This window comes from Hyla sarda, chromosome 3 (genome assembly GCF_029499605.1).
Source record: "Hyla sarda isolate aHylSar1 chromosome 3, aHylSar1.hap1, whole genome shotgun sequence".
Taxonomy (NCBI): Eukaryota; Metazoa; Chordata; class Amphibia; order Anura; family Hylidae; genus Hyla; species Hyla sarda.
Window position 1 is genome coordinate 263,498,233 of NC_079191.1, and position 24,746 is coordinate 263,522,978.

Consider the following 24,746-nt stretch of genomic DNA (forward strand, 5'->3'; position numbering starts at 1 on the left):
CCCACACATCCCCTTATCATCCCACACATCCCCCCTTCATCATCCCCTTGTCATCATCCCACACATCCCCTTATCATCCCACACATCCCCCCTTCATCATCCCCTTGTCATCATCCCACACATCCCCCCTTCATCATCCCCTTGTCATCATCCCACACATCCCCTTATCCCACACATCCCCTTATCCCACACATCCCCCCTTCATCATCCCCTTGTCATCATCCCACACATCCCCCCTTCATCATCCCCTTGTCATCATCCCACACATCCCCTTATCATCCCACACATCCCCCCTTCATCATCCCCTTGTCATCATCCCACACATCCCCTTATCATCCCACACATCCCCCCTTCATCATCCCCTTGTCATCATCCCACACATCCCCCCTTCATCATCCCCTTGTCATCATCCCACACATCCCCTTATCCCACACATCCCCTTATCCCACACATCCCCCCTTCATCATCCCCTTGTCATCATCCCACACATCCCCCCTTCATCATCCCCTTGTCATCATCCCACACATCCCCTTATCATCCCACACATCCCCCCTTCATCATCCCCTTGTAATCATCCCACACCCCCCCCCTTCATCATCCCCACCCCCCTTCATCATCCCCACACCCCCCCCCCTTCATCATCCTCTTCTCATCATTCGCCCTCAGTGGTCTTCAACCTGCGGACCTCCAGAGGTTTCAAAACTACAACTCCCAGCAAGCCCGGGCAGCCATCGGCTGTCCGGGCTTGCTGGGAGTTGTAGTTTTGAAACCTCCGGAGGTCCGCAGGTTGAAGACCACTGCGGCCTTCAACATCATCCAGCCCCCTCTCACCCCCTTTAGTTCTGAGTACTCACCTCCGCTCGGCGCTGGTCCGGTCCTGCAGGGCTGTCCGGTAAGGAGGTGGTCCGGTGAGGAGGTGGTCCGGGCTGCTATCTTCACCGGGGGCGCCTCTTCTCCGCGCTTCCGGCCCGGAATAGAGCCGTTGCCTTGACAACGACGTATCTGCGTCGTTGTCAAGGCAACGTGACTATTCTGAGGCCGGGCCCGAAGCGCTTAGAAGAGGCCTCCCCGGTGAAGATAGCAGCCCGGACCACCTCCTCACCGGACCACCTCCTTACCGGACAGCCCTGCAGGACCGGACCAGCGCCGAGCGGAGGTGAGTACTCAGAACTAAAGGGGGTGAGAGGGGGCTGGATGATGTTGAAGGCCGCAGTGGTCTTCAACCTGCGGACCTCCGGAGGTTTCAAAACTACAACTCCCAGCAAGCCCGGACAGCCGATGGCTGCCCTGGCTTGCTGGGAGTTGTAGTTTTGAAACCTCTGGAAGTCCGCAGGTTGAAGACCACTGCGGGTGGGGGAGTTCACTCGAGTATAAGCCGAGGGGGGTGTTTTCAGCACGAAAAATCGTGCTGAAAAACTCGGCTTATACTCGAGTATATACGGTAATCGAGAAAAAACTGCCACACTTTTGAAGCTTCCCCCCCCCCCCCTGTTTATAGCTGAAGAAAGTGTATGTAGAATTTAATACATCAGCATATTTTTACACTGTGTGAACCCGGCCTTATGCTGGGTTCACACACTGTAAATCTAAAAGCAAAATACAGCCATAAAATCAGTATAAAAACAGCCAGTCCAGTGAAAGTACTGTTTCGATCTGGCAGCTGGTTATGTGTTTGAGTTTTCACATGGCCTTCCAAGAACGAGACTTGCACAAGACTACGGCATTTATTATATGGATTTTGCGGAAATCCCATAGATAGAGATGAGCGAAAAATTCGATTTGCCAAATTTTCCTCCAAAATTTGGTTTGATCTGAATATATTCGCGGTGAATTGCTATTACAAAATGGCTATTTCTGAGCTACAGAGAGCCTCAATAGGGGTGTAGAAGACTTTGCCTTGCCGTAACACGCATAGGGAGTGTGCTAGGGTAGTGAAATAATACTGTTATTCAGTATGACATGCAGATTACAGGCATCAATATTAGACTAACTGCCGCAGAGTGGTACAATGACTGAGAGTCTGGATATGGCAGCAGGGTCAGGAGACCATACGGCATCACAATGGGGAGTGCATCCTGTGATGATCTCAATTGGCAGACTATGAAAAGACTTCTAAACTCTCCCTGCCTACCTGCGGTGATGCGGGCTTGAGGTCAATGGATTTCCCGTGTGCTGATCTGTATTGTCAGTAACACTGATTAGTGACCACACAGTGTCTGCTCTCTCTAGCCAGAACGAATGTGGGCTTGAGGTGAATGGATTCGCGGATGTAAAGATCTGTATTGCCAGTAACGGTGATTAGTGCGCACACACAGTCTCTGCTCTCTCAGGAAATGCCCGTCTTTGGCAATGGCTGCCGAATATATATAGGGCTGTGACATCACAGAGCTGGCTAGCTGCTGATAGGCTGCATGCCGCCATGTGATTCATGGTGACCCCGCCTACCTTCTCGCCTTCCCAGACTTCCTTGCCTCATGTCCTAACACGTGTAACCGCCATCTTAGCCCCCCCCCCCCTGGCCCGCACAAAGTGGTGAATGAAGCGAAGTGCAAGGAAATTCAGATTCATTCAAAATTGAATTTTTCATGAAATTCGCCTATCTCTACCCATAGACATGCATGGAACTTCCGCCAAATCTGTATCTTGAACGCTTTATACTCACACAAGTCTCTGGCTCAGAAGGTGGCTGGATTTACACTTTAATCTAATAATGTGCACCATGAAGGTTTATGGGAAAACGGCAGGCAGTGCCCACATTGTTCAAAAAAAAAAACTAAACAAAATACTGTAAAAGGTAAATTTCCTATGATACGGCTATCAGGTAAGTATAGGTAACAATCTGAATGGGGTTGCCGTTGACCAAATAGTATATATTTCAGTAAGCTATACACAGAGGACATTCAGATTGTACAAGGAATCCACAGTAGGGCCCAAGGAGAAGTCATTTTATGAAGAAATTATTTCCAGATTTGTGATTTTTTTTTCTTAACATAAATGATGACTTAGGACGTCCTGTACAGTCAATAGTTACAGTAATTAATCCGTAAGATCCTGTTTCTTTTTCTGACTCACTGCACATCTTTGTCCAGTAAAGTTACATCATGAAACTAACTTCCTGTCTTATTGTCCTTACCCCATGTTGTGATACGTGCAGTTTCACACTACAGAGATTCACATAAGTGATGTCATCTTATTAAGATTCCAATATTAGGCAAGTTCCTTTAGAAATCGTAAGCACTATATAGTTGTTATTATCCTGTAGGAACACACAAACGCACACACAACATTCACTGCGGATTTGAAGTTGTAAAATCTGCAACTGCTGATTTTACAAGGCAATTCTTATGTATTTATGACTGCTTTGTAAAGTCCGCAACTATGGATTTTACAACCGCAGGTTCTGCTGTGTGTGAACACACCCTTAGGCTAGGGAAACAGTGTTTTTTCAGGTTTTCAGGTTCATTTGTAAAACATGAATTTGTTGACTTAAGAAAAATAAATAAATGATTAATTCCCTTATCCCACCTTGCAAAAAAAAGAATAAAAAATGATTAAATAGCCCCTGGTATCTCAAGAAGGGACTAATAAAAACTAAAGCTCACCCTCAAAAGGAAATTGAAAAATGAAAGATGTTATGAATGTAATACCACATTTTTAAATGCGAGCGTCACATAATATATATATATATATATATATATATATATAGATATAGATATATATATATATATATATATATATATAAAACTCAATGGCCTTATTTACTAAGAGTGGAGTGTAGGTTTCTTTGTCGGTTTTAATTCCCTACAATTTTTTTTCCTAATTTATTTCCTAATTTATTTACTAAGATTTCCCTACATTTTGCACTTTACCCTACGTTTTGCTTTTTTTTTTACACATGCTCTGATCTGTCGGGTTTTCCTCCGCTCAAATCCACTATATTTTCTGTGGAAACCTTAGTAAATATGTTGGGTTTTTGTTAAAATGTCAGGAACACGCCCCTTTTTGGTGACCACGCACACTTTTCCCACCCGCCACGCCCCTTTTTAGGGTTTTCTTAGTAAAATGGAGAGTAAGTCGGGTTTTTTCAATTCTGGCGCAAATTCTGGCGCAAATTCTGGCGCACAACCTGGCAATTCGGGTTTGCAATAGTAAATGAGGGCCAATTTGTGTGTGTATGTATGTATGTATGTTCCAGCATCATGTCCAAACGGCTAAAGATATTAACATGAAACTTGGCACACATGTTACTTATATGTCAACAAACATAGGATAGGTAATTTAACCCTTACCCGTCACATGTTACTTATATGTCCACTTAAAATATAGGATAGTTAATTTAACCCTTAACTACCCCCATTTGTGAGGGTCGGGGTTTTTGTTTAAAGTCCCATGCAAATCTATGGGAAATGTATGTTCCCACATAACTTCCGTACGGCTGGAGATATTTCAATACCTGGTAGACATATGAGGACGGGATTGGAGGTCGGGATAGGAGGACGGGATAAGAGGACCAGATAGGAAGAAGGGATAGGAGGATGGGATAGGAGGACGGGATAGGAGGACGGGATAGGAGTTCGGGAAAGGAGATCGAGATAGGAGGTCGAGATAGGAGGCCGAGATAGGAGGTCGAGATAGGAGGTCGAGATAGGAGGCCGAGATAGGAGGACGAGAAAGGAGGACGAGAAAGGAGGACGAGAAAGGAGGACGGGATAGGAGGATGGGATAGGAGGACGGGATAGGAGGTCGGGATAGGAGGTAGGGATAGGAGGTCGAGATAGGAGGTAGAGATAGGAGGTCGAGATATGAGGACGGGAAAGGAGGATGGGATAGGAGAACGGGATAGGAGGTTGAGATAGGAGGTTGGGATTGGTGGTCGGGATTGGTGGTTGGGATTGGAGATCGGGATAGGAGGACGGGATAGGAGGTCAGGATATGGCAACAATATATAAGGACAGGATATGAAGTCAAAAGCTTCCTCTGTTGATTTTCCTCCACAACAAGGATTAGGAAGGAAAAACCGAGCAACGGCGGGTACTCAGCTAGTTTTTTTAATAAAGGGTAGAGTTTTGTAGTATATTACGTGGTATTATTTCCTACGCATATTCATTTTTCTTTACTTTCACATCATTGGATGTAAGAGTGAAGAATAATGAATATGTATGAGATGAGCAGGCATAGAGCAGCATAGAGAACGGAGGCAAAGCTCGGTAAGCTTGCTCCCAGCCTCCATTGTGCACTAAACAGAATTACCATAGGCCATATCTTCTAAACGCCTGGACCAATTTCAGTATGTGATACCAAATTTTACTTCTGTTCACCCGCACTACAAATGTAACACTCACATTTCAGAAGACAGGATGTGGATGTGGATCCGTTGGACCTGTGTGGCAGATAACTCGGACCATAAAAGGGAGCAGAGTCTAAGTAGCTGCTGGTTTTCACCAGAGCCTGCCTCAAAGCGGGATGGACTTGCTGAGGCAGGCGGCACCCAGGTGGCTGAGGAGATGAGAGGCACAAGAGGGATAAGGCAGCTCGTAGTTAGGATAGTAGAAGGTCAAGGCAGGCGGCACAGTAGCATAGTCAGGACGTAGCAGAAGTTCAGTAGGCAGGCGGCAGAGGAGCAAGGTCAAGTCACAGAGCAAAGGATCAGATACACGGCAAGACAATACTCAGGAATGCTTTCTCTCAGGCACAAGGCAAAAATGATCCAGCAGGGAAGTGAGGAGGGTGGAGGAATTTATTAATGAGCCACAGGTGAATTACACTAATGAGTGCACTGGTCCTTTAAATCTTAAAGCTCCGGTGCGCGCGCCCCTTAGGGGACGGGGACACTCGCGCCAGAGCAGAGAGGCAAAGACGGGAGCAGGAGAAGCACCAGGTGAGCGACGGACTGGGGCTCGCATGCAGGCGCGTCCCGCGATGCGAGTCCCAGCCCGTCCGGCAGCAGCAGGTAACGGGACCATGCGCTCACGTCCAGCGTGTGCAGCAGGAGCGTATAATGTAACAATAGAACAGTGTATTGGGTCTAGTGGGGTGAACAGCCTGTTTCCCTTTAATTAAACAATAAGTGTCATGATCCATAGGATAGGGGATAAGATGTCTGATCATGGGGGTCCCGCCACTGGGATCCCTGTGATCTCCGTGCAGACACCCAGAGTTCTGAACATTGGTGGTGATTCTCAAAAACTGCTGTATTTGTACGTATCTGTATGTTTTTCTCATATTTTCAATTGGCTATTATCTCCCTTTGAAAATACCTTTTTTTTTTTTGCCAAAATGTTTTGTTTTTTTTGCACAAAAATATGTGTGCCCAAATTTCCAAGTTTCACGCCACTTTTTAAAACATATTGGAAAATAGGTGTGGCCATTGCAAAAAGGGCCAGATGTTGGAGAACTACAACTCCTAGCATGCCTGGACTGTCTGGGCATGCTGAGAGTTGTAGTTTTGCAGCATCTGGAGGGCCACAGTTTACAGACCACTATACAGTGGTCTACAAATTGTGGATTTCCAGATGTTGCAAAACTACAACTCCCAGCATGCCCAGACAGCCAACAGCTGCCTGGGCATGCTGGGAGTTGTAGTTTTGTAACACTGGAAAGGTCACAGTGTGTGCCCGCACAGTTGATCGCCGTCTGCTGCCGCCGCTCCCCGCCACTTCTGTTCTGGGTCCCCCACTCTGTCCAGACTACCATGGGTGGGCAGAGCAGGGGAACTAACCTTTAAACCCCCCGCCCAACATCTGCTATTGGTCGGTCGCTTGCGACTGACCATTGACGGGATAGGAGGAGGTGGCACCCCTGTCACCTCACTCCTAACCTTCAGGGTGAAAGGTGCTGTCTCAGACAGCACCGATCACTCTTATTTTCTGGGCAATCGGGTCACCAGAGACTGGAATAACCATGATTCACTGCAATCACCGTTATTGGGGGGTCTCAGGACCCCCTGGGCATTGCCATGGGATGCCTTGAGAGCAGCGGTGATCACAAATATGGAGGATGTACAAGATACAAGGGCGTACCTGTACGCCTTCCATCCCCAATAGGTTGAAAAATGGACATTTAACATTATTCCAAAATGATTTAAAGTAAAAAAGGAAAAAAGATTTTTATACCACCTGAGAGATGGTGTGAAATTCACACCATATTTTTCCTGTAATCTGGTCTCACAGGCTTTGAAAATATCACGTAAAGCAGACAATATATGTGGACACTTTTACAAAACTGACATGAACAATGTAAACCGCGGCACTAAGCTCTTTAAAAAAATTGTGTTGATATTTTTCGCACCAAAATTTGGCGCAACTGTTTTTGTTTTCTTTTTGCATGAAATTCTTTGAGAATCTCCCCCATCCCCCGCCCCCTCCAATTATGTCTATGGGAGGGGACGTGACAGCTGTCACGCCCCCCTGCCATAGACATGAACGGAGTGGGCGTAGTGTGATATCACGAGAAGGCATGGCGTGACGTCACAACCAAGGCCTTCCAAACCCAACATAATGTTCAGAATACCGGGTGTCCACACAGAGATCACGGGGGGACCCCCCACAAACAGACATCTAAATAAAATGTCTAGCAACTGAGTACCCCTTTAAGTCTAAGTTTATGCTAAGTTTATACACTATTAGTAAATCTACCTTAATGCTTCGTTCTTTGTTGCATTGTTTTTTTCCTTCACTCTGGGTACAATTTTTGTTTCAGCAGTTCCTGCATGGTAAGATATTTCTTCTTCCAGTTTGTCACATCTTCCCACAAAAGACCTCCACTGGATGGGATTAAAGGGGTACTCCACTGGCCAGCATTTGGAACATTTAGTTCCGAACACTGTGTATGCGCTGTGGGGGTCAGCCACGTTCCTTTGTGACATCACACTGCGCCCCCTCAATGCATGTCTATTGGAGGGGGCGTGTCGGTCGCCACGCCCCTCCCATAGACTTGCATTGAGGGGGTGTGGAGTGATGTCATGAGGGGGCGTGACCAACCCCTGCAGCGTGCGCACACAGAGTTTGGAACTAAATGTTCCAAACGTTGGCCAGTGGAGTACCCCTTTAAGAAAACCCTTGTGTAAATGTCTGTTTTTTTCACAATACAAATCATATGATTTATTGAGGAATCACATTATCTCTGAACCACATGATGCGTAATAGAGAAATAAAACACCACAATTACTTTTAAAGTCAATAGCAAATTACTATAAAGTCTATACATACAGTAATTTTGTTTGTGGCATTTTGTTGTTGTTTGGGGGGATTTTATGGCATTTTTTTTTAAAAGCTGAGCATGCCATTTGTGGTGTGCTTTCTTCAGGTGTTTATTCCCATATTATTCTTTATAAGACTTGAAAAACAACAGAAAAAACATGTTACCAATGGAATAAACTAAATATAGTCCCAAAAAATGCCACAGAACAAAAAGCTTTGTATGTAGTCCTTTTCATATCCCACTATAGACGGTACTTTAAAGTAACAACTGCTGTGTAACATTTGTTTTGTCACAGAATATGATGTGAAGGATTTTGGTGATCTTCAGTTTCCTGAGTTACCCAATGATGAACCATTTGAAAATGTGAAAAACCCCAGGACTGTTGGTCAAGCTACTGAGAAAGTTGCTAATGCAGTTGCAGAAATTAAGAAGACTGGCAGAGTGTGCTTGACACTTGGAGGCGATCACAGGTCTGGCTTTAATTCATTTTTAGTGATTAGAAAAGTAAAATATGTATTTTTCCTTTTAGAGAAAGGTGCCTGAGCTCTAAATTGTATTCAGGAAAGGAAAGTAATCAACATAAAGTGCAGCTTTTATGACACACATACACTAAAAATAAGCTAATGGTCCTCCGGTTTATCCCCCTTTAGAATACTACATTTACCCTACAGTTAAATATTCGAGATTCTATATAAGAGGAATGAGATAGTTACACTATAACTATAAAATATAATAAAGCACCATACAGTTAGGTAACATACTCCAAAATGGACTGCTAAACGTTAGTACTTTTGACTGGCTATCCTAGATGTCCCTTATATCTGATGCAGGTAACACATTCAGTTAATCTGGCACGTTTGCAATTCTTCTTGCACTTTGGGTGATTCGAGAGCACGTTCCTTAAAATTCAGTTAATCTGGCACATACAGAAGCAATTTGTCACATGATGTCCCAACAAGAGAATATTAGCCACAAATGGACTAAATGTTCCACGTCAATATATTGTGACATTCTATTTGTTTACCCTTACCTTTTGTTTTTGCTGATGCAGCTTGGCAGTTGGGACAATCGCAGGTCATGCTAAGGTTCACCCTGATTTGTGTGTAATTTGGGTGGATGCCCATGCTGATATCAACACTCCATCAACATCACCCAGTGGCAACCTTCATGGACAGCCAGTCTCTTTCCTAATAAAAGAACTGAAAAACAAGGTAAACAATGACATCCATTCATCATTATGTTCTAATGGTCCACTACTGGGAGATAATACATAGTTTTTCTTCCTATACCCCCATTCATTTAAGTACAAAAGCATTGTCTGCATTTATCACTTAGTTTTGTTGTGTCCAATTTCAAATGCACTTGAGGGGACATTTGCAGCATCTCTAAAGACATATTTATGAGATCCAACTTCCCAAAAGACCCACCCCTTTATGATTAACTTCACCCACTTGTTGAGAACTTTGTAAACTAGCAAAAAGTAGCAAACTTTGCACAAAACATGGCTTGCATGAAAAATTGCTTACAACAAGTAGTTCAATAGAAAAAATTCTAGATTCCATCGGTTTGTTATACAACTTACCATGTTAATGTCTCTCAGGTGCCAAACATCCCAGGATTCTCTTGGTTGAAGCCATGCCTATCAGCTAAAGACATAGTCTACATAGGACTGAGAGATGTGGACCCTGGAGAACAGTAAGTTACTGTTAAACTCGATCAAAATGTATTAATTCATACAGCAAGAACATTCTAAAATTACATGAAAAAAATCCATAGTTACTCCGTAAGTATCTTGCAGCCGCTCTAGTACAGTTTTAACTAACGGGGCATTGTTACAGTACAAATATTGAAGTGGTCTCAAGATGTTCTGCTTTACAAAAGACTCCTTCCCCATGAAGCACAAACGTTTATGCCCCTTCTACTGTAATATAATAAAAATAGCAATAATTAAATAAATATATAAATAATTAAATAAATAAATAATGCATCTGCGGGATAACAGAACCAAATAAAGAGGGAAAATGTGCAAAAAAACAACAGTAAGAATTAAAGGAAATATGTCAGCTGTACAGATCCCTCAACTTACAATGGCCTCAACATAAAATAGTTTTAACATACATAGGTCTTTTCTGGACCATTTTAACTTGAAACCAGACTCAACATACAATGTACAGACAGTCCAGATCTGTGAAACGTGTCAATAGCTGGAAGAACTGACGTATTAGAATGGGCATTCACAGGTAAAACCCCTGTATTCCTAAAGTGCATGCACTGACTGGCTGTCTGGTAGTGCCCCCCACAGTACAGGGAGGGTACAACATGTTCTTTACTACTCTTTACCTGTGTCAGGGATAGCTGCTCCAGGTGAGGGAGGCTCCATTTTACATTTTTTTGGGACCCTGTGTGTACTGTACAGAAGAAGCTCCTGTCCTCTACATAGACAATGATTACAGCTCCCAGCAGATCTTTCTTTCTTTTCTATGTAAGGACTTGCTTTATCTATATTATTGATATACCGTATTTTTCGTCCTATAGGACGCACCGGCGTATAAGACGCACCCAATTTTTAGGGGCAAAATCTTAAAAAATAAAGATTTTGAACCCAATAGTGGTCTTCAACCTGCGGTCCTCCAGATGTTGCAAAACTTCAACTCCCAGCATGCCCGGACAGCCGTTGGCTGTCCGGGCATGCTGGGAGTTGTAGTTTTACAACATCTGCAGGTCCGCAGATTGAAGACCACTGCAGGAGGAGGTAATACTCACGTGTCCCCGCCGCTCCGGACCCGTCACCGCTGCCCTGAATGTCGCTCCATCGCTGTCACCGTGTTCCCGTCGTTCCGGAACGTCTCTGCTGCCGGCCGGGTATCCTCGCTCTCCGTCGCCGCCATCACGTCGTTACGCACGCCGACGTACGTACGCGACGACGTGATGACGAGGAAGGAGAGCGCCGGCATACAGGGGATCCCGGCACGGAGCAGACACCAAGGAGGCAGGTAAGGTCCCTCCCGGTGTCCTGTAAGCACTAACCCGGCTATTCAGTCGACTGAACAGCCGGGTTAGTGTCACTTTCCCTTCAGACGCGGCGGTCAGCTTTGATCGCCGTGTCTGAAGGGTTAATACAGGGCATCACCGCGATCGGTGATGTCCTGTATTAGCCGCGGGTCCCGGCCGTTGATGGCCGCAGGGACCGCCGCGATAGGTGTGTATTCGCCGTATAAGACGCACCGACTTTTTCCCCCCAGTTTTGGGGAAGAAAAAGTGCATCTTATACGGCGAAAAATACGGTACTTATTTTTATTTAATCCTCACTTTTTCCTTTTTTTGGATGACATTTTGGGGCTTCAGAACCAATTACCAGGTTTCCAAAGAGTTATGGTGTCAACATACAATGGTTTCAACATACAATGGTCTTACTGGAACCAATTAATATTGTAACTTGAGGGACCACTGTAATTTGCCTCCAAAACTGCTGTTCGGAAAAGGAGCCCAGATTTACCATTCTCTTTGAGGACAGAAGCGGTTTAGTTTTCCGGTTTCAATAGTTTTTATTGGGTTTACACTTTTACACACATATAAAACATGTATAAACAACATGGCAAGGTAGAATACAAGAACATTATCTAAAAATAGTATCTAAAACAGGATTCAATAGTACTTATTATAAATAACAGTAATATAGTAGTTTGAACAGACCTAGCAAACTTAGCACATACTTTAGCAACCAATTGCATCTTATTTAATATCTCAAGCTCTGGTAATATGAAAGCTAATTTGTGATTGGCTCCTATGGGAAAAAAATGTTTCTGTCCAGGTAAATCTGGGCCACGGTGTTTCTATAACTTAGAAAATGTTTTTATTCTTTGGTGCCAAGTGTCAAAGAGGAGTTCCCAAACCTTTTAAGTGCTGAGGCCTGGAACACCTCCTCGCTCCCCCTTACATGCCTGTTCACTACTTGATTAACCGTCAGCTAACGGTTCAAAATTTCACAACTGCGCACAATTTGTATGCACAGAGCAGGATTGAGATTTGGAAACAGGGTTTGGTGCTGAAACCCTGACTGTCAATCAAACAGGGACAGGGATGGAATAGGGAGTGAGCTGGTTTACAGCCATCAGCATTTCAGGGGATTGGGAATACATCTATGACTCTTAGAGCCAGACGGAAAAAAAATGTTTTCTACCACTTGGAAGCACAGAGATTTATGAAAGATATCAAGTTTCTTTTTGCCCTAAGCTATCTAACAGTATCAGCGGTTTGGAATGTGAATTGTAAAGTTGCTATAGGTTCCCTTATTCAGGATCTTCCTCTCTTGACTAAAATTAAAAAGTGGTTATAAAGAGCAACTCTTACTCTGCAATACACAGACAACCCATCGATTTTCATGGACAGTGTGCAATGCTCTATTACTCCCATGAAGGTGCTGCCCTTATTGCCAGTGGATCACTAGGGGTCCCAGCAAGGACATACTTTATGATCAACTAATTTTCAAGGGCCCTTATAACATATGGGGATTATTGACAACTCCTTCAGAAGACACAACAAGGGAGGCTTTACATGAACTGTGGCTTTATCAAAGTAGATTTTATGTCGGATCAGATTGTAAATAGCATAACAATAACATGCTTGTTTGTATGTGTAGGTTCTGCTGTAAGGTCTGGTATACACTGTGGAATCTTCGGACGGAATTTCCGCCAGGAGATACTGCGGGCAGCCATGGACAGAGCAAACTGAATGGGTTCTCCGGCGAAGAATCCGTCTAGAGATTCCACAGTGTGAACCTGGCCTAATAGTAAAAGCTTTCTGTCCTAGTAAAATGACATATGTGGTAGCAATCACACATTCAGTATTCTCATTTTCTATCTTCTATTAGATAACAACACTTGTATGTATATTTATGCTGAATGAATTTTCCTTCTTCTTTTAAATAGTTTGATTCTAAAGACACTGGGCATTAAATTTTATTCAATGTCTGATGTGGATAGACTGACAATTAACAAAGTGATGGAGGAAACTATTGAATACTTGGTGGGAAAGTAAGTATGCCCATAGTGTGTATGTGTATATATATATATTTATCTTTATGGTAGTTTTGTTGTACAATTACTTAAAAATTTGACCTTGACCAAACCAACTGGTCTAACTTGAATAAAATGGATGCATGGTTGTTTCAAACTACTTTAGTCCTTTTTTTTTTTGTTATAGTTGAACTTGATGGACGTATGTCTTTTTTTGACCATACTAACTACGTAACTATGTGTCAAAACAAAACTGTTTAAAATGTCACGTCATGTCTAATAAGTGCTCTAACATATAATTACTAGAATAGCCTACAATTGTTTTCCACAGGTGTTGGTGCAAATAAATGCAATAATAAAATAAAGATAGGACAATTATAGTAGTTCTTAAACCTTAGCGTGTAATCTTTTGACATTACAGATTTAGTCAAGACAAGAGGTATAAAAAGCTTACTGAATTAGTCTTTATGCATATAGCAGAGCAGTGTGCATTAAGATGATCTTGGAGATAAGTGCTACACAGGTACATTGTTTGTTTACATACAGCTCATTTCATACAGGTCACATGGGTTATCATGACAGGTCAACCTGTATGGAGGAACAGCAACTAAACAAACAAGGATGAGAGCCTATATAAGAACACAGCAAGACCCATGAAGCATAAAGTGGTATTCTTGTAGGGAACTGTAACTTTGTATGGAACGCTAAGTAAAAATTTTTAGTTTGGTTTTACAGTAACTGACTGCCACTAGTTCATTTAGAGGAACTAAATCCAGGAACAACTATGCATGGTAGGATTTAGCTGTAGTACAGAAAAGAAGGGCTTACAGATTCTTTCCTCGATAATAGCATTTATACTACCTGGGACTGTACAACTAATGCCCATGGAACAATGGGCAATTTTTTTGTAGACTTTTTTTTGCATTATGTATGATTAAATTTGCTTTCCTTGACAAGATAAAGAAAACCATTTATTCAATTTGCAATTTATAAAGGAAGAAGAGACCTATCCATTTAAGTTTTGATATAGATGGCCTGGACCCCAGTGTAGCACCAGCTACAGGAACACCCGTCCCTGGAGGACTGACTTACAGAGAGGGCATGTACATTACGGAACAAATTTACAACACAGGTAAAATGAAAGCTGCTCTTATTGGTTGCAATAAGCAAAAATGATTCTTCAGCTGCTGCAAAACTACAGCTCCCAGCATGCCCATGGCAGCTACTGGCTGTGTCCTTTCCATAATCATTGGGCTAATTTCTTACCCTTTTGTTTGATACTCGAAATGAAAAAAAGAGAAGGTGCTTCATAGGACAGGACATCCCAATCTATTTTCTATGTAACAGAATGGTAATGTGCTTCCATATTAGTGTTCTGTTAAGGCTTAACATCTATAACTGGTTTTCTGGTTGTAAGCCCATACACTAGGGGCTGCTGCCGGTCTTCCCCTACCCGATCCTTGGTCCCAGGATAGTATCAAGATCCAGTGTAAAGAACAACAATAAAGACTCTTGTTGGTGCAACTTGTTCTTTATTGTTTAGGTGTACAATGTATGATGTGTTTCAAATTTGGATTAATTAAAGCTTGACCTTGGTGTAATTGTATCTTAAAGGGGTACTCCACCAATAAACATGTAATCCCCTATCCAAAGGATAGGGGATAAGATGTCTGATCGCAGAGGTCCCGCCCCTGCGATCAGACATGTTATCTTGTATCCAAAGGATAGGGGATAAGATGTTTATTGGCGGCGCAGCACCCCAGTCATCGGTGCACAGAGTGAACTCCACTCCGTGCCAGATGACTGGCAACTACAGCCACCACGCCCCCTCCATTTATGTTTATGGGAGGAAGCGTGATGGCTATGTACTAGCCATCAAGCCCCCTTCCATAGACACAAATGGAGGGGGCGTGGTGTGACATCATGAACATGGAAGCTCTAAGCCTCCTTGTTCCAGATGCCGCCACTGTAAATTATTGTACCATTGACTTACCTTGAAACTAAATAAATGTTTGTACAATCCAGGTTTATTGTCTGCTTTGGATATGATGGAAGTTAACCCGTCTCGTGGGGAGACAGAAAAGGATGCTCAGCTAACTGTGAACACTGCTCTCAATATGACCTTATCCTGCTTTGGGAAGGCACGGGAAGGATTTCATGCATCATCACTTTATCTTCCAGATATCAGCTAAACCATTAGTCATCTTATAAATCCACATCATTTTTGTCTGTTAGCAAATGAATAAGTATCTATTGGAAGAAACTGCATTCTATTACACTGCATCTAAAAGGGCAGAAAATAACAATCAGCTCAGTTTATTTTAGCCTTGGCATTTATATTCCTTAATGAAAACTGTCTGCATAAAATGGAAGTATATTAATGCATACGTTCACCTTTTAGAGGCATTTTACAGCTTATATATAGATAAAATCTACATTAAAAATACTTATTGTACTTATTTTACATCTATTCTTAGTTACAATAGGGGGCATTTACTAAGATGTGTGTGATTTAGTTCATTTTTTAGTTCTTTTTTCTTGCGTTTTTTTTGCGGAGGATACAGATTTTCTGAAATTTCACTCTTCACATGCACCAAAAAGCTACGCTAGGTCTTGGCTGGTGTAGAATTGCCCCTTAATGGTGGGTTTTGCTACTTTTTTGTGGCAGTCGCAGTTCATAAATTCATTACCACTGCAGAAGACTAACCCTTAACATCTGGCCTATATGCTCTTTTAAAAAAAACGTGTAAATTGAAAAGGCGTAAAAAATTGCCTGAGGCGCGGTGCAGTGCTGCGCCTAAATCAACGCAAAAAAAATGTTCGAAACACAATGATAAATGCCCCCAAGGGATAATAGCTCTGTAATATGGCGCCTGATGGAAAAAACCTTAAGATGGAATTAGAACCCCCATACACTCAAGTGCTCTATTACAAGTCTGTAATTACGAGGCTACAATTCGTTATGCAACATTTACACATATTTGTTGTGCTTTATTGGGTGCTAGAGCTGCAACACAAAAAATAAATAAATTTTTTTAAAAAAAGGCCACGTTACAAATGCACATTTAACAGTACCTATTGCACACTTTGATGTATAATTGCAATTTAAAATGCAAAATACACCACACCATTTGTATGTCTTATTCATTTTGTTGTTGATGTAGCTGTTGGTTTTTTGGCTTCTTTCAAACTAATTTGTTAACACTGTAACTTCCCTCATGCCACTAAAGCAGCTCTGGCTCGATCATACTGCAGACTTCAGTAGATTGCCTAAAGAGGACACTTCCTAGAGAGCCTGGAACGGATATTTTAGCTCTGAGGCCTGAAGACCTGTGAATGCAGCTCTGGACTTAAACACACATTGTAACTAATGATAAGTACATAAGAAGTCATACAATCCATTAGAGCAGCTCTACCTTTCCACTAGACAAGTTATATCTGTAAACCTCAAGTGGTGTCCAAAGGTAAACATTGACTAGTATTTACTTCTCAGGAGGTTAACAACCAAGTGTTTATTGTTCGTGTCTGTTTTAATCTTTCTTTTTTTAAATGTTTTTTAATGTAGATTAAATATAAATTAAATGTAAATTAAACACATACTTATAAAAATATTTCTGGTGTTATGATGGCTTACTTTCATCTGCAAAGCGGTTTTAAAACAATGACGAGAATAAGCACAAGAGCACTCCTTCCAGTAGAAGGGTTTTGCAATTGGTTGTTAACCCCTTAAGGACCAAGTGTTTTTTTAGTTTTTGCACTTTCGTTTTTTTCCTCCTTACCTTTTAAAAATCATAATCCTTTCAATTTTGCACCTAAAAATCCATATGTTGGCTTTTTTTGCAATATCAATTCTACTTTGTAATGACATCAGTCATTTTACCCAAAAATATATGGCGAAACGAAAAAAAAATCATTGTGCGACAAAATTGAAGGAAAACCACCCTTTTGTAACTTTTGGGAGCTTCCATTTCTATGCAGTACATTTTTTGGGTAAAAATGACACCTTATCTTTATTCTGTAGGTCCATACGATTAAAATGATACCCTACTTATATAGGTTTCATTTTGTCGTACTTCTGGAAAAAATCATAACTAGATGCAAGAAAATTAAGGGGAGGTATGAGGGCTCATATTTTGCGCCGTGATCTGAAGTTTTTATCGGTACCATTTTTTGTTTAAATCTGGCTTTTTGATAGCTTTTTATTCATTTTTTTATGGTATAAAAAGTGACCAAAAATATGCTATTGTGGAATTTGGAATTTATTTGCGCATACGCCATTAACCGTGCGGTTTAATTAACAATATATTTTTATAGTTTGGACATTTACGCACATGGCGATACCACATATGTTTATTTTAATTTTTTTTACACAGTTTAAAAAAAATGGGATTTGAATGGGTGATTGTTTTATTAGGGAAGGGGTTAAATCACATTTATTAACTCTTTTTTTTACACTTTTCTTTTGCAATGTTATAGCTCCCATAGGGGAGATTTATCAAAACCTGTGCAGAGGAAAAGTTGCCCAATTGCTCATAGCAACCAATCAGCTTGCTTATTTCATTTTTAACAAGGCCTCTGCAAAATGAAAGAAGTAATCTGATTGGTTGCTATGGGCAACTGGGCTCTTTTCCTCTGAACAGGTTTTGATAAATCTCCCCCTATAAGGCTAGCTTTACACTATGGAATCTCCAGGCAGAAAATTTCCGCCCGGAGATTCCGAGTGCGGCCATCGCCGACTGAATCAGTCAGCGCTAGGACTGCGTGGACACTGCAGTCTCCAATTGACTGCAATGTGTTCCACGAGTATTTCCGCCTGAAGAATGAGTGTCACGATCACACCCCATTGGTCCAGCTAAGACGCTAGAGAGAGTGTGATGGTGCAAGGGTTAAAGCCGCCAGACCTCTGGGTATCCACTACTAGTCCCAGCAAGTCACCAAATTAACCCTTAGATAAACGTGTTTCCACCAGAGATGCCTTCAGAAAGGTGAGCTCATATATTTAGAGATCAAAGACCAGAGCTGATTAATTAAACATTTAATCTGATAAAAGGTATCACAGTGCTATATATATATATATATATATATATATATATATATGAATAAATACATACAGGAACAAATGACATACAGGTACAAAACTATATAAAAGAGTTTAGCAAGGCAAGTTCAGAAAACAAAAGATGAAGTTCTTACAGCATGATGATATAGCAGTCCATGAGAGTGCTGTTCTTAGGATGGTCTTGTCAGCTTGTGGCACAGCCTTGAACAACAGTTGAGTCCAGCATTTTAAGTCTTTATCTGCTTCTTTGGAGGGAAACTCCATTCCCCCCTCCCCTCTGATTCCACCAGGTGACACATCTCTCTTCCTGACTCCTTATCTGTTTGATTATATGATGGGACTAGTTGGCATGACTTCAAAGGAGATACCAAACAGCCAGACCCCCCAATAAAATGCAATACACAAACCCACAGTCTGAATGACCCTCACCCCCAGGTCTTAGTTTATACACAGATACAATAAAAACCCATGTATGTTTCCATAATCAGGCCTTGGGCCTGACACCTCCCCCTTAAGATGGAGACAGAGAGATCTGGCCTCTCCAGGCTGATAGATCTGTCTCCCTTAACCATCTATTTCTTTTCTTGACACCACAGGCCCTGCATTCCCAGGCAAAGATGGCACTGAAGGGGCCTAGTACCTGATTAAGCTGCCTCCTCCTTTCATCTGAGAGCTGTGGATTGATCTCCACATCCTTAAGGGATCCCTGGCTCTTAGCTTCCTCCACTAGGTCTAGTAGGGGATCACTACCCAGCCCTTCCTCTGGTGCACTACATACACTGAGTACCACCTTCTCAGGGTCATAGTATGCCATATTAATGTGGTACTGTCTCTGCCTCTGACCTTTCTCATCAAGGGCAACTACATATGTGGTGGGTTCTAGGCGCTGCAGAATGGGGAAGGGACCCTCCCAGGCAGCCTGCAACTTATTCTGCCTGATGGGGTTCAGAACCATTACCTTCTGTCCCACTTCATAGACCCGGTCCCTTGCATTGCGATCATACCAGTACTTCTGCCTGGACTGTGCTGCTGTGAGGTTGTCATGTACCAGCCCGGTCAATGTTTGCATCCTGTCCCTGAATCTCAGAACATACTCCACCACAGAAGTCTCAGGGGCAGGTAGCCCTCCTTCCCATTCTTCCCTAACTAAATCTCGGGGTCCCCGCACTTTGTGACCATATAATAACTCAAAGGGCGAGAAACCTGTGGTACCTCCCTGTAAGCAAATAACAGATGGGGTAAATACTTTTCCCAGTCTCCGCCCTCCGATTCTACAAATGTTTTTAGCATTTGTTTCGAGGTGCCATTGTTACCGGACACTCTGTCCAACCAATGTAGATGGTTGTGATCAGTTATGACAGTAAAATCCCTGCCATACAGGTATGGCTGTAATTTTTGCAAAGCCCAGACCACAGCTAGACATTCCTTCTCTATGACCGCATAGGCCACTCCCAAATGTCCTGCCAGGGGGGTCTCATGGGCTAACCTTAGCAGCTCTTTCCTGTACTGCCTAGGAACCACTAACTGCCTTTCTCTCTCCTGGGCCTCTAGCATGCCTTTGGAAAGAGACTCCCAGTACAAGATATAATTTTCCCAATATACCTGATGCCCATTTGTGTCAAAACCTGTATGTTCAGCACGTTGTCTCAGCCCTTCAAGGGAAGAGTCACTGCGCAGAGCTTCCCGGAAATGCTCATTTCCCTCCCCCCATCTTGGGGCATCAGGGAGCACTTTTCCCCCTGGTGAACTAGCATCTCCACCTTCCTCTCCCTAAGTTCGAGACATAACAATGTTACAGGCATCATACACAGGGCTATCACTCCTTCCCTCCTCCTCCTTAGGCTCACAGGATTGGGCCATATCACTCACTGCTGGTCCCTCATCCTTAAATGCCACCAGGGGCACACCAACCCCTCCCCCTAGCCCATCTCCACTAGGTTTTGGCATTGGCAATGCATTGTTGTCACGATTCGGCTTACGGGTTGTGGATCCGCTGTGTCAGCGAGGGATTGGCGTGGACCGTGCTAGTGGACCGGTTCTAAGAGGCTACTGGTTTTCACCAGAGCCCGCCGCAAAGCGGGATGGTCTTGCTGCGGCAGTAGCAACCAGGTCGTATCCACTAGCAACGGCTCTACCTCGCTGACTGCTGAGAAGGCGTGGGACAGAAGGACTAGGCAGAGGCAAGGTCAGACGTAGCAGAAGGTCGGGGGCAGGCGGCAAGGTTCGTAGTCAGGATGGATAGCAGAAGTTCAGGTAACACAGGCTTTGGACACACTAAACGCTTTCACTGGCACAAGGCAACAAGATCCGGCAAGGGAGTGCAAGGGAGGAGATCAGATATAGCCAGGGAGCAGGTGGAAGCCAATTAAGCTAATTGGGCCAGGCACCAATCATTGGTGCACTGGCCCTTTAAGTCTCAGAGAGCTGGCGCGCGCGCGCCCTAGAGAGCGGAGCCGCGCGCGCGCCCTAGAGAGCGGAGCCGCGCGCGCCAGCACATGACAGCAGGGGATCGGGACGGGTAAGTGACCTGGGATGCGATTCGCGAGCGGGCGCGTCCCGCTGTGCGAATCGCATCCCCGACGGCCATGACAGTGCAGCGCTCCCGGTCAGCGGGACTGACCGGGGCGCTGCAGGGAGAGAGACGCCGTGAGCGCTCCGGGGAGGAGAGGGGACCCGGAGCGCTAGGCGTAACAGTACCCCCCCCTTAGGTCTCCCCTTTTTTTTGTCCGGTAATTGCCTCCCCTGGGATGAGGACACCGGGAAAGAATGGAGGGTTTCCTCAACGGCAGGCAGTACAGCAGGAGTTGGAATGGGGAGGGAGGGCAGAGGGTGAAGCTTGGCACGGGGCAGGGTGACACAAGGACGGGAGCCATGAGGAGGCACAGAGGCTTGCCTGACGGGACTGGGAGGGGGGGAGAGGCACTTCCTATGGCAGGCAGAGTCCCAGTTCTTGATCTCCCCGGTGGTCCAATCAAGGGTGGGAGAATGAAGCCGGAGCCATGGCAGACCGAGGAGGACCTCAGAGGTACAGTTGGGGAGAACGAAGAGCTCAATCCTTTCGTGGTGGGGTACAATGCACATCAGGAGGGGTTCTGTGCGGTAACGCACGGAGCAATCCAATCTGACTCCGTTGACCGCGGAAATGTAGAGCGGCTTGACGAGACGGGTCACCGGGATGCGGAATTTATTCACAAACGACTCCAAAATAAAATTCCCAGAGGCACCAGAGTCCAAGCAGGCCACGGCTGAGAGGGAGGAGTTGGCTGAAGGAGAAATCCGCACGGGCACCGTGAGACGTGGAGAAGCAGACTTAGAACCAAGAGACGCCACACCCACGTGAGCTGGGTGCGTGCGTGCGTTTCCCAGGCGTGGAGGACGGATAGGGCAATCCACCAAGAAATGCTCGGTACTGGCACAGTACAGACAGAGATTTTCTTCCCTACGGCGATTCCTCTCTTCCTGGGTCAGGCGAGACCGATCCACTTGCATGGCCTCCTCGGCGGGAGGCCCAGGCGTAGACTGCAAAGGATGCTGTGGGAGAGGTGCCCAGAGATCTAAGTCTTTTTCCTGGCGGAGCTCTTGGTGTCGCTCAGAAAAACGCATGTCAATGCGGGTAGCCAAATGGATGAGTTCTTGGAAGTTGGCAGGAATCTCTCGTGCGGCCAGCACATCCTTGATGCGACTGGATAGGCCTTTTTTAAAGGTCGCGCAGAGAGCCTCGTTATTCCATGATAACTCGGAAGCAAGAGTACGAAATTGGATGGCGTACTCGCCCACTGAAGAATTACCCTGGACCAGGTTCAACAGGGCAGTCTCGGCAGAAGAAGCTCGGGCTGGCTCCTCGAAGACACTCCGGACTTCAGCGAAGAAGGACTGGACTGTGGCTGTGGCAGGATCATTGCGGTCCCAGAGCGGTGTGGCCCAAGACAAGGCCTTTCCTGAAAGAAGGCTTACTACGAACGCCACCTTAGACCGTTCTGTAGGAAACAAGTCCGACAACATCTCCATATGCAGGGAACACTGAGACAAAAATCCACGGCAGAGTTTAGAGTCCCCATCAAATTTGTCCGGAAGGGACAAGCGGAGGCTAGGAGCAGCCACTCGCTGCGGAGGAGGTGCAGGAGCTGGCGGAGGAGATGGTTTCTGCTGTAGCAGAGGCAGAAGTTGCTGTAACGTGGCGGTCAACTGCGACAGCTGCTGTCCTTGTTGGGCAATTTGCTGCGATTGCTGAGCGACCACCGTGGTAAGGTCAGCGAGACTTGGCAGCGGCACCTCAGCGGGATCCATGGCCGGATCTACTGTCACGATTCGGCTTACGGGTTGTGGATCCGCTGTGTCAGCGAGGGATTGGCGTGGACCGTGCTAGTGGACCGGTTCTAAGAGGCTACTGGTTTTCACCAGAGCCCGCCGCAAAGCGGGATGGTCTTGCTGCGGCAGTAGCAACCAGGTCGTATCCACTAGCAACGGCTCTACCTCGCTGACTGCTGAGAAGGCGTGGGACAGAAGGACTAGGCAGAGGCAAGGTCAGACGTAGCAGAAGGTCGGGGGCAGGCGGCAAGGTTCGTAGTCAGGATGGATAGCAGAAGTTCAGGTAACACAGGCTTTGGACACACTAAACGCTTTCACTGGCACAAGGCAACAAGATCCGGCAAGGGAGTGCAAGGGAGGAGATCAGATATAGCCAGGGAGCAGGTGGAAGCCAATTAAGCTAATTGGGCCAGGCACCAATCATTGGTGCACTGGCCCTTTAAGTCTCAGAGAGCTGGCGCGCGCGCGCGCCCTAGAGAGCGGAGCCGCGCGCGCCAGCACATGACAGCAGGGGACCGGGACGGGTAAGTGACCTGGGATGCGATTCGCGAGCGGGCGCATCCCGCTGTGCGAATCGCATCCCCGACGGCCATGACAGTGCAGCGCTCCCGGTCAGCGGGACTGACCGGGGCGCTGTAGGGAGAGAGACGCCGTGAGCGCTCCGGGGAGGAGCGGGGACCCGGAGCGCTAGGCGTAACAATTGTCACCACATTTTACAATACACCCCATTTCACTTTTGGAAAACATTACTGGTTCAGTCACAGGTAAACAATTATCAATCCCCTGCACTCCCTCCCAGTTACCACATTTCACAGTGTCTCCCAAAGTCTCGCACAGTACCTCAGAATGAACAGGGCTCTCTCCTAGCCCTTCCGGTGTGCAGGTAGTGTCCTTTGGAGCATAATAACAGAGAATCCGACCCAAATCATTCCCCAGCAGATTATTTACAGGGATGTCCTGAGACCCCCACCTCCTGAAAACCTTTGCCTGTACCCCAATCCGGGTACACACGAGCCATGGGCACAGCAGGTCGCACACCTCCAATTCCTTTTATGGCCATGGTTCTTCCAGGGATGATGTCCTCTGTATCCACCACTTCAGGCCGCACCAAGGTAAATGAGGCTCCAGAATCTCATAACCCCACTGTCACCCGGTCACCCACAGTTACTCTCTGTAGGTTATCCCCTCTTTTCTCCACCATTCCAGACACCAGAAGAACGGCTGTGTGTCCTCCAGCTACTGGTGGAGAATTCTTTTTGTTGGGGCAAGTGGCACTCAGGTGCCCAATATTATTGCATCTGTAACATCGGCGGGTGTCCCCCTGACTCAATGTGGCTCCTGTTGCTTTTGGGGATGATGGCATGAATTTCCCGGCTGACCTGGTGGTGCTTTGTGGTTGTGTGGCTCCCCTCCAGGTACTTGCGCCAGCTTGTGCAGATCCATGCTTTGCTGCTGGCGCCCGGTTATTGGCAAAGTCATCTCCTAGTTCTGCTGCTTCCATTGCTGTCTTGGGCTTGCGGTCCAAAATCCACTCTGGCTTCAAAGCTCCGTGTTTGGAGAAACTGATCCAGGACCATCAAGTCCTCCAGGGCCTCATAGGTAGTGACTTGTAGGCCCCCAGTCCATAGCCTGAATGCAGTCCTTGGCTGACCTGCATGTTCAGTGCAGCTTTCTGTAGCACTTTGTTGCAAAGTCCAAAACTTTTTCCGATAAGTCTCTGGAGTCAGATTAAAACTTTTGAGCAGGGCAGATTTTATTGCCTCATAGCCCTGGTCACTCTCAGAGGAAAAAGAAGCAAACACATCCAGAGCTTTCCCTCGCAACCGTGGGGTTAGATATCGTCCCCACTGTTCCTTAGGTAGATGGAACTGACGGCAAACATTTTCAAATCCCCTCAGGAACACATCCAGATCACCATCTTTCTCCAACATGGGGAAATGTTTCAAGCTGGGTTTGTGGTCTCCTTAAGCCTGCACATCACTCCGTGCGGATGAAGCATCCCCTCTCAGCCTCAGAACCTCCAGTTCATGCCTTCGCTGGGCCTCTCTTTCTGCCGCCTCTCTCTCTGCAGCTCATATCTGTGCCTCTCTCTCTGCAGCTCGTACTTGTGCCTCTCTCTCTGCAGTTTGGTACTGTAGAAGCAGTTGGAGTTTCATATTGGCATC

General features: G+C 45.1%; 1 protein-coding gene across 4 annotated transcripts in view; it reads left to right on the forward strand.

Annotated features, from left to right (window-relative positions):
* The window catches only part of ARG1 (arginase 1), a 138,737-nt gene extending 121,935 nt beyond the window's left edge, over positions 1-16,802 (forward strand). For all 4 annotated transcript variants that reach the window (XM_056563309.1, XM_056563310.1, XM_056563311.1 and 1 more), the window contains 6 exons: positions 8,495-8,669; positions 9,251-9,410; positions 9,800-9,894; positions 13,128-13,232; positions 14,210-14,346; positions 15,240-16,802. In XM_056563309.1, the coding sequence (XP_056419284.1) occupies positions 8,495-8,669; positions 9,251-9,410; positions 9,800-9,894; positions 13,128-13,232; positions 14,210-14,346; positions 15,240-15,406 (839 nt within the window). In that variant the 3' untranslated portion in view covers positions 15,407-16,802. The remainder of the gene's footprint in view (positions 1-8,494; positions 8,670-9,250; positions 9,411-9,799; positions 9,895-13,127; positions 13,233-14,209; positions 14,347-15,239) is intronic.
* Positions 16,803-24,746: the final 7,944 nt, after the last annotated feature.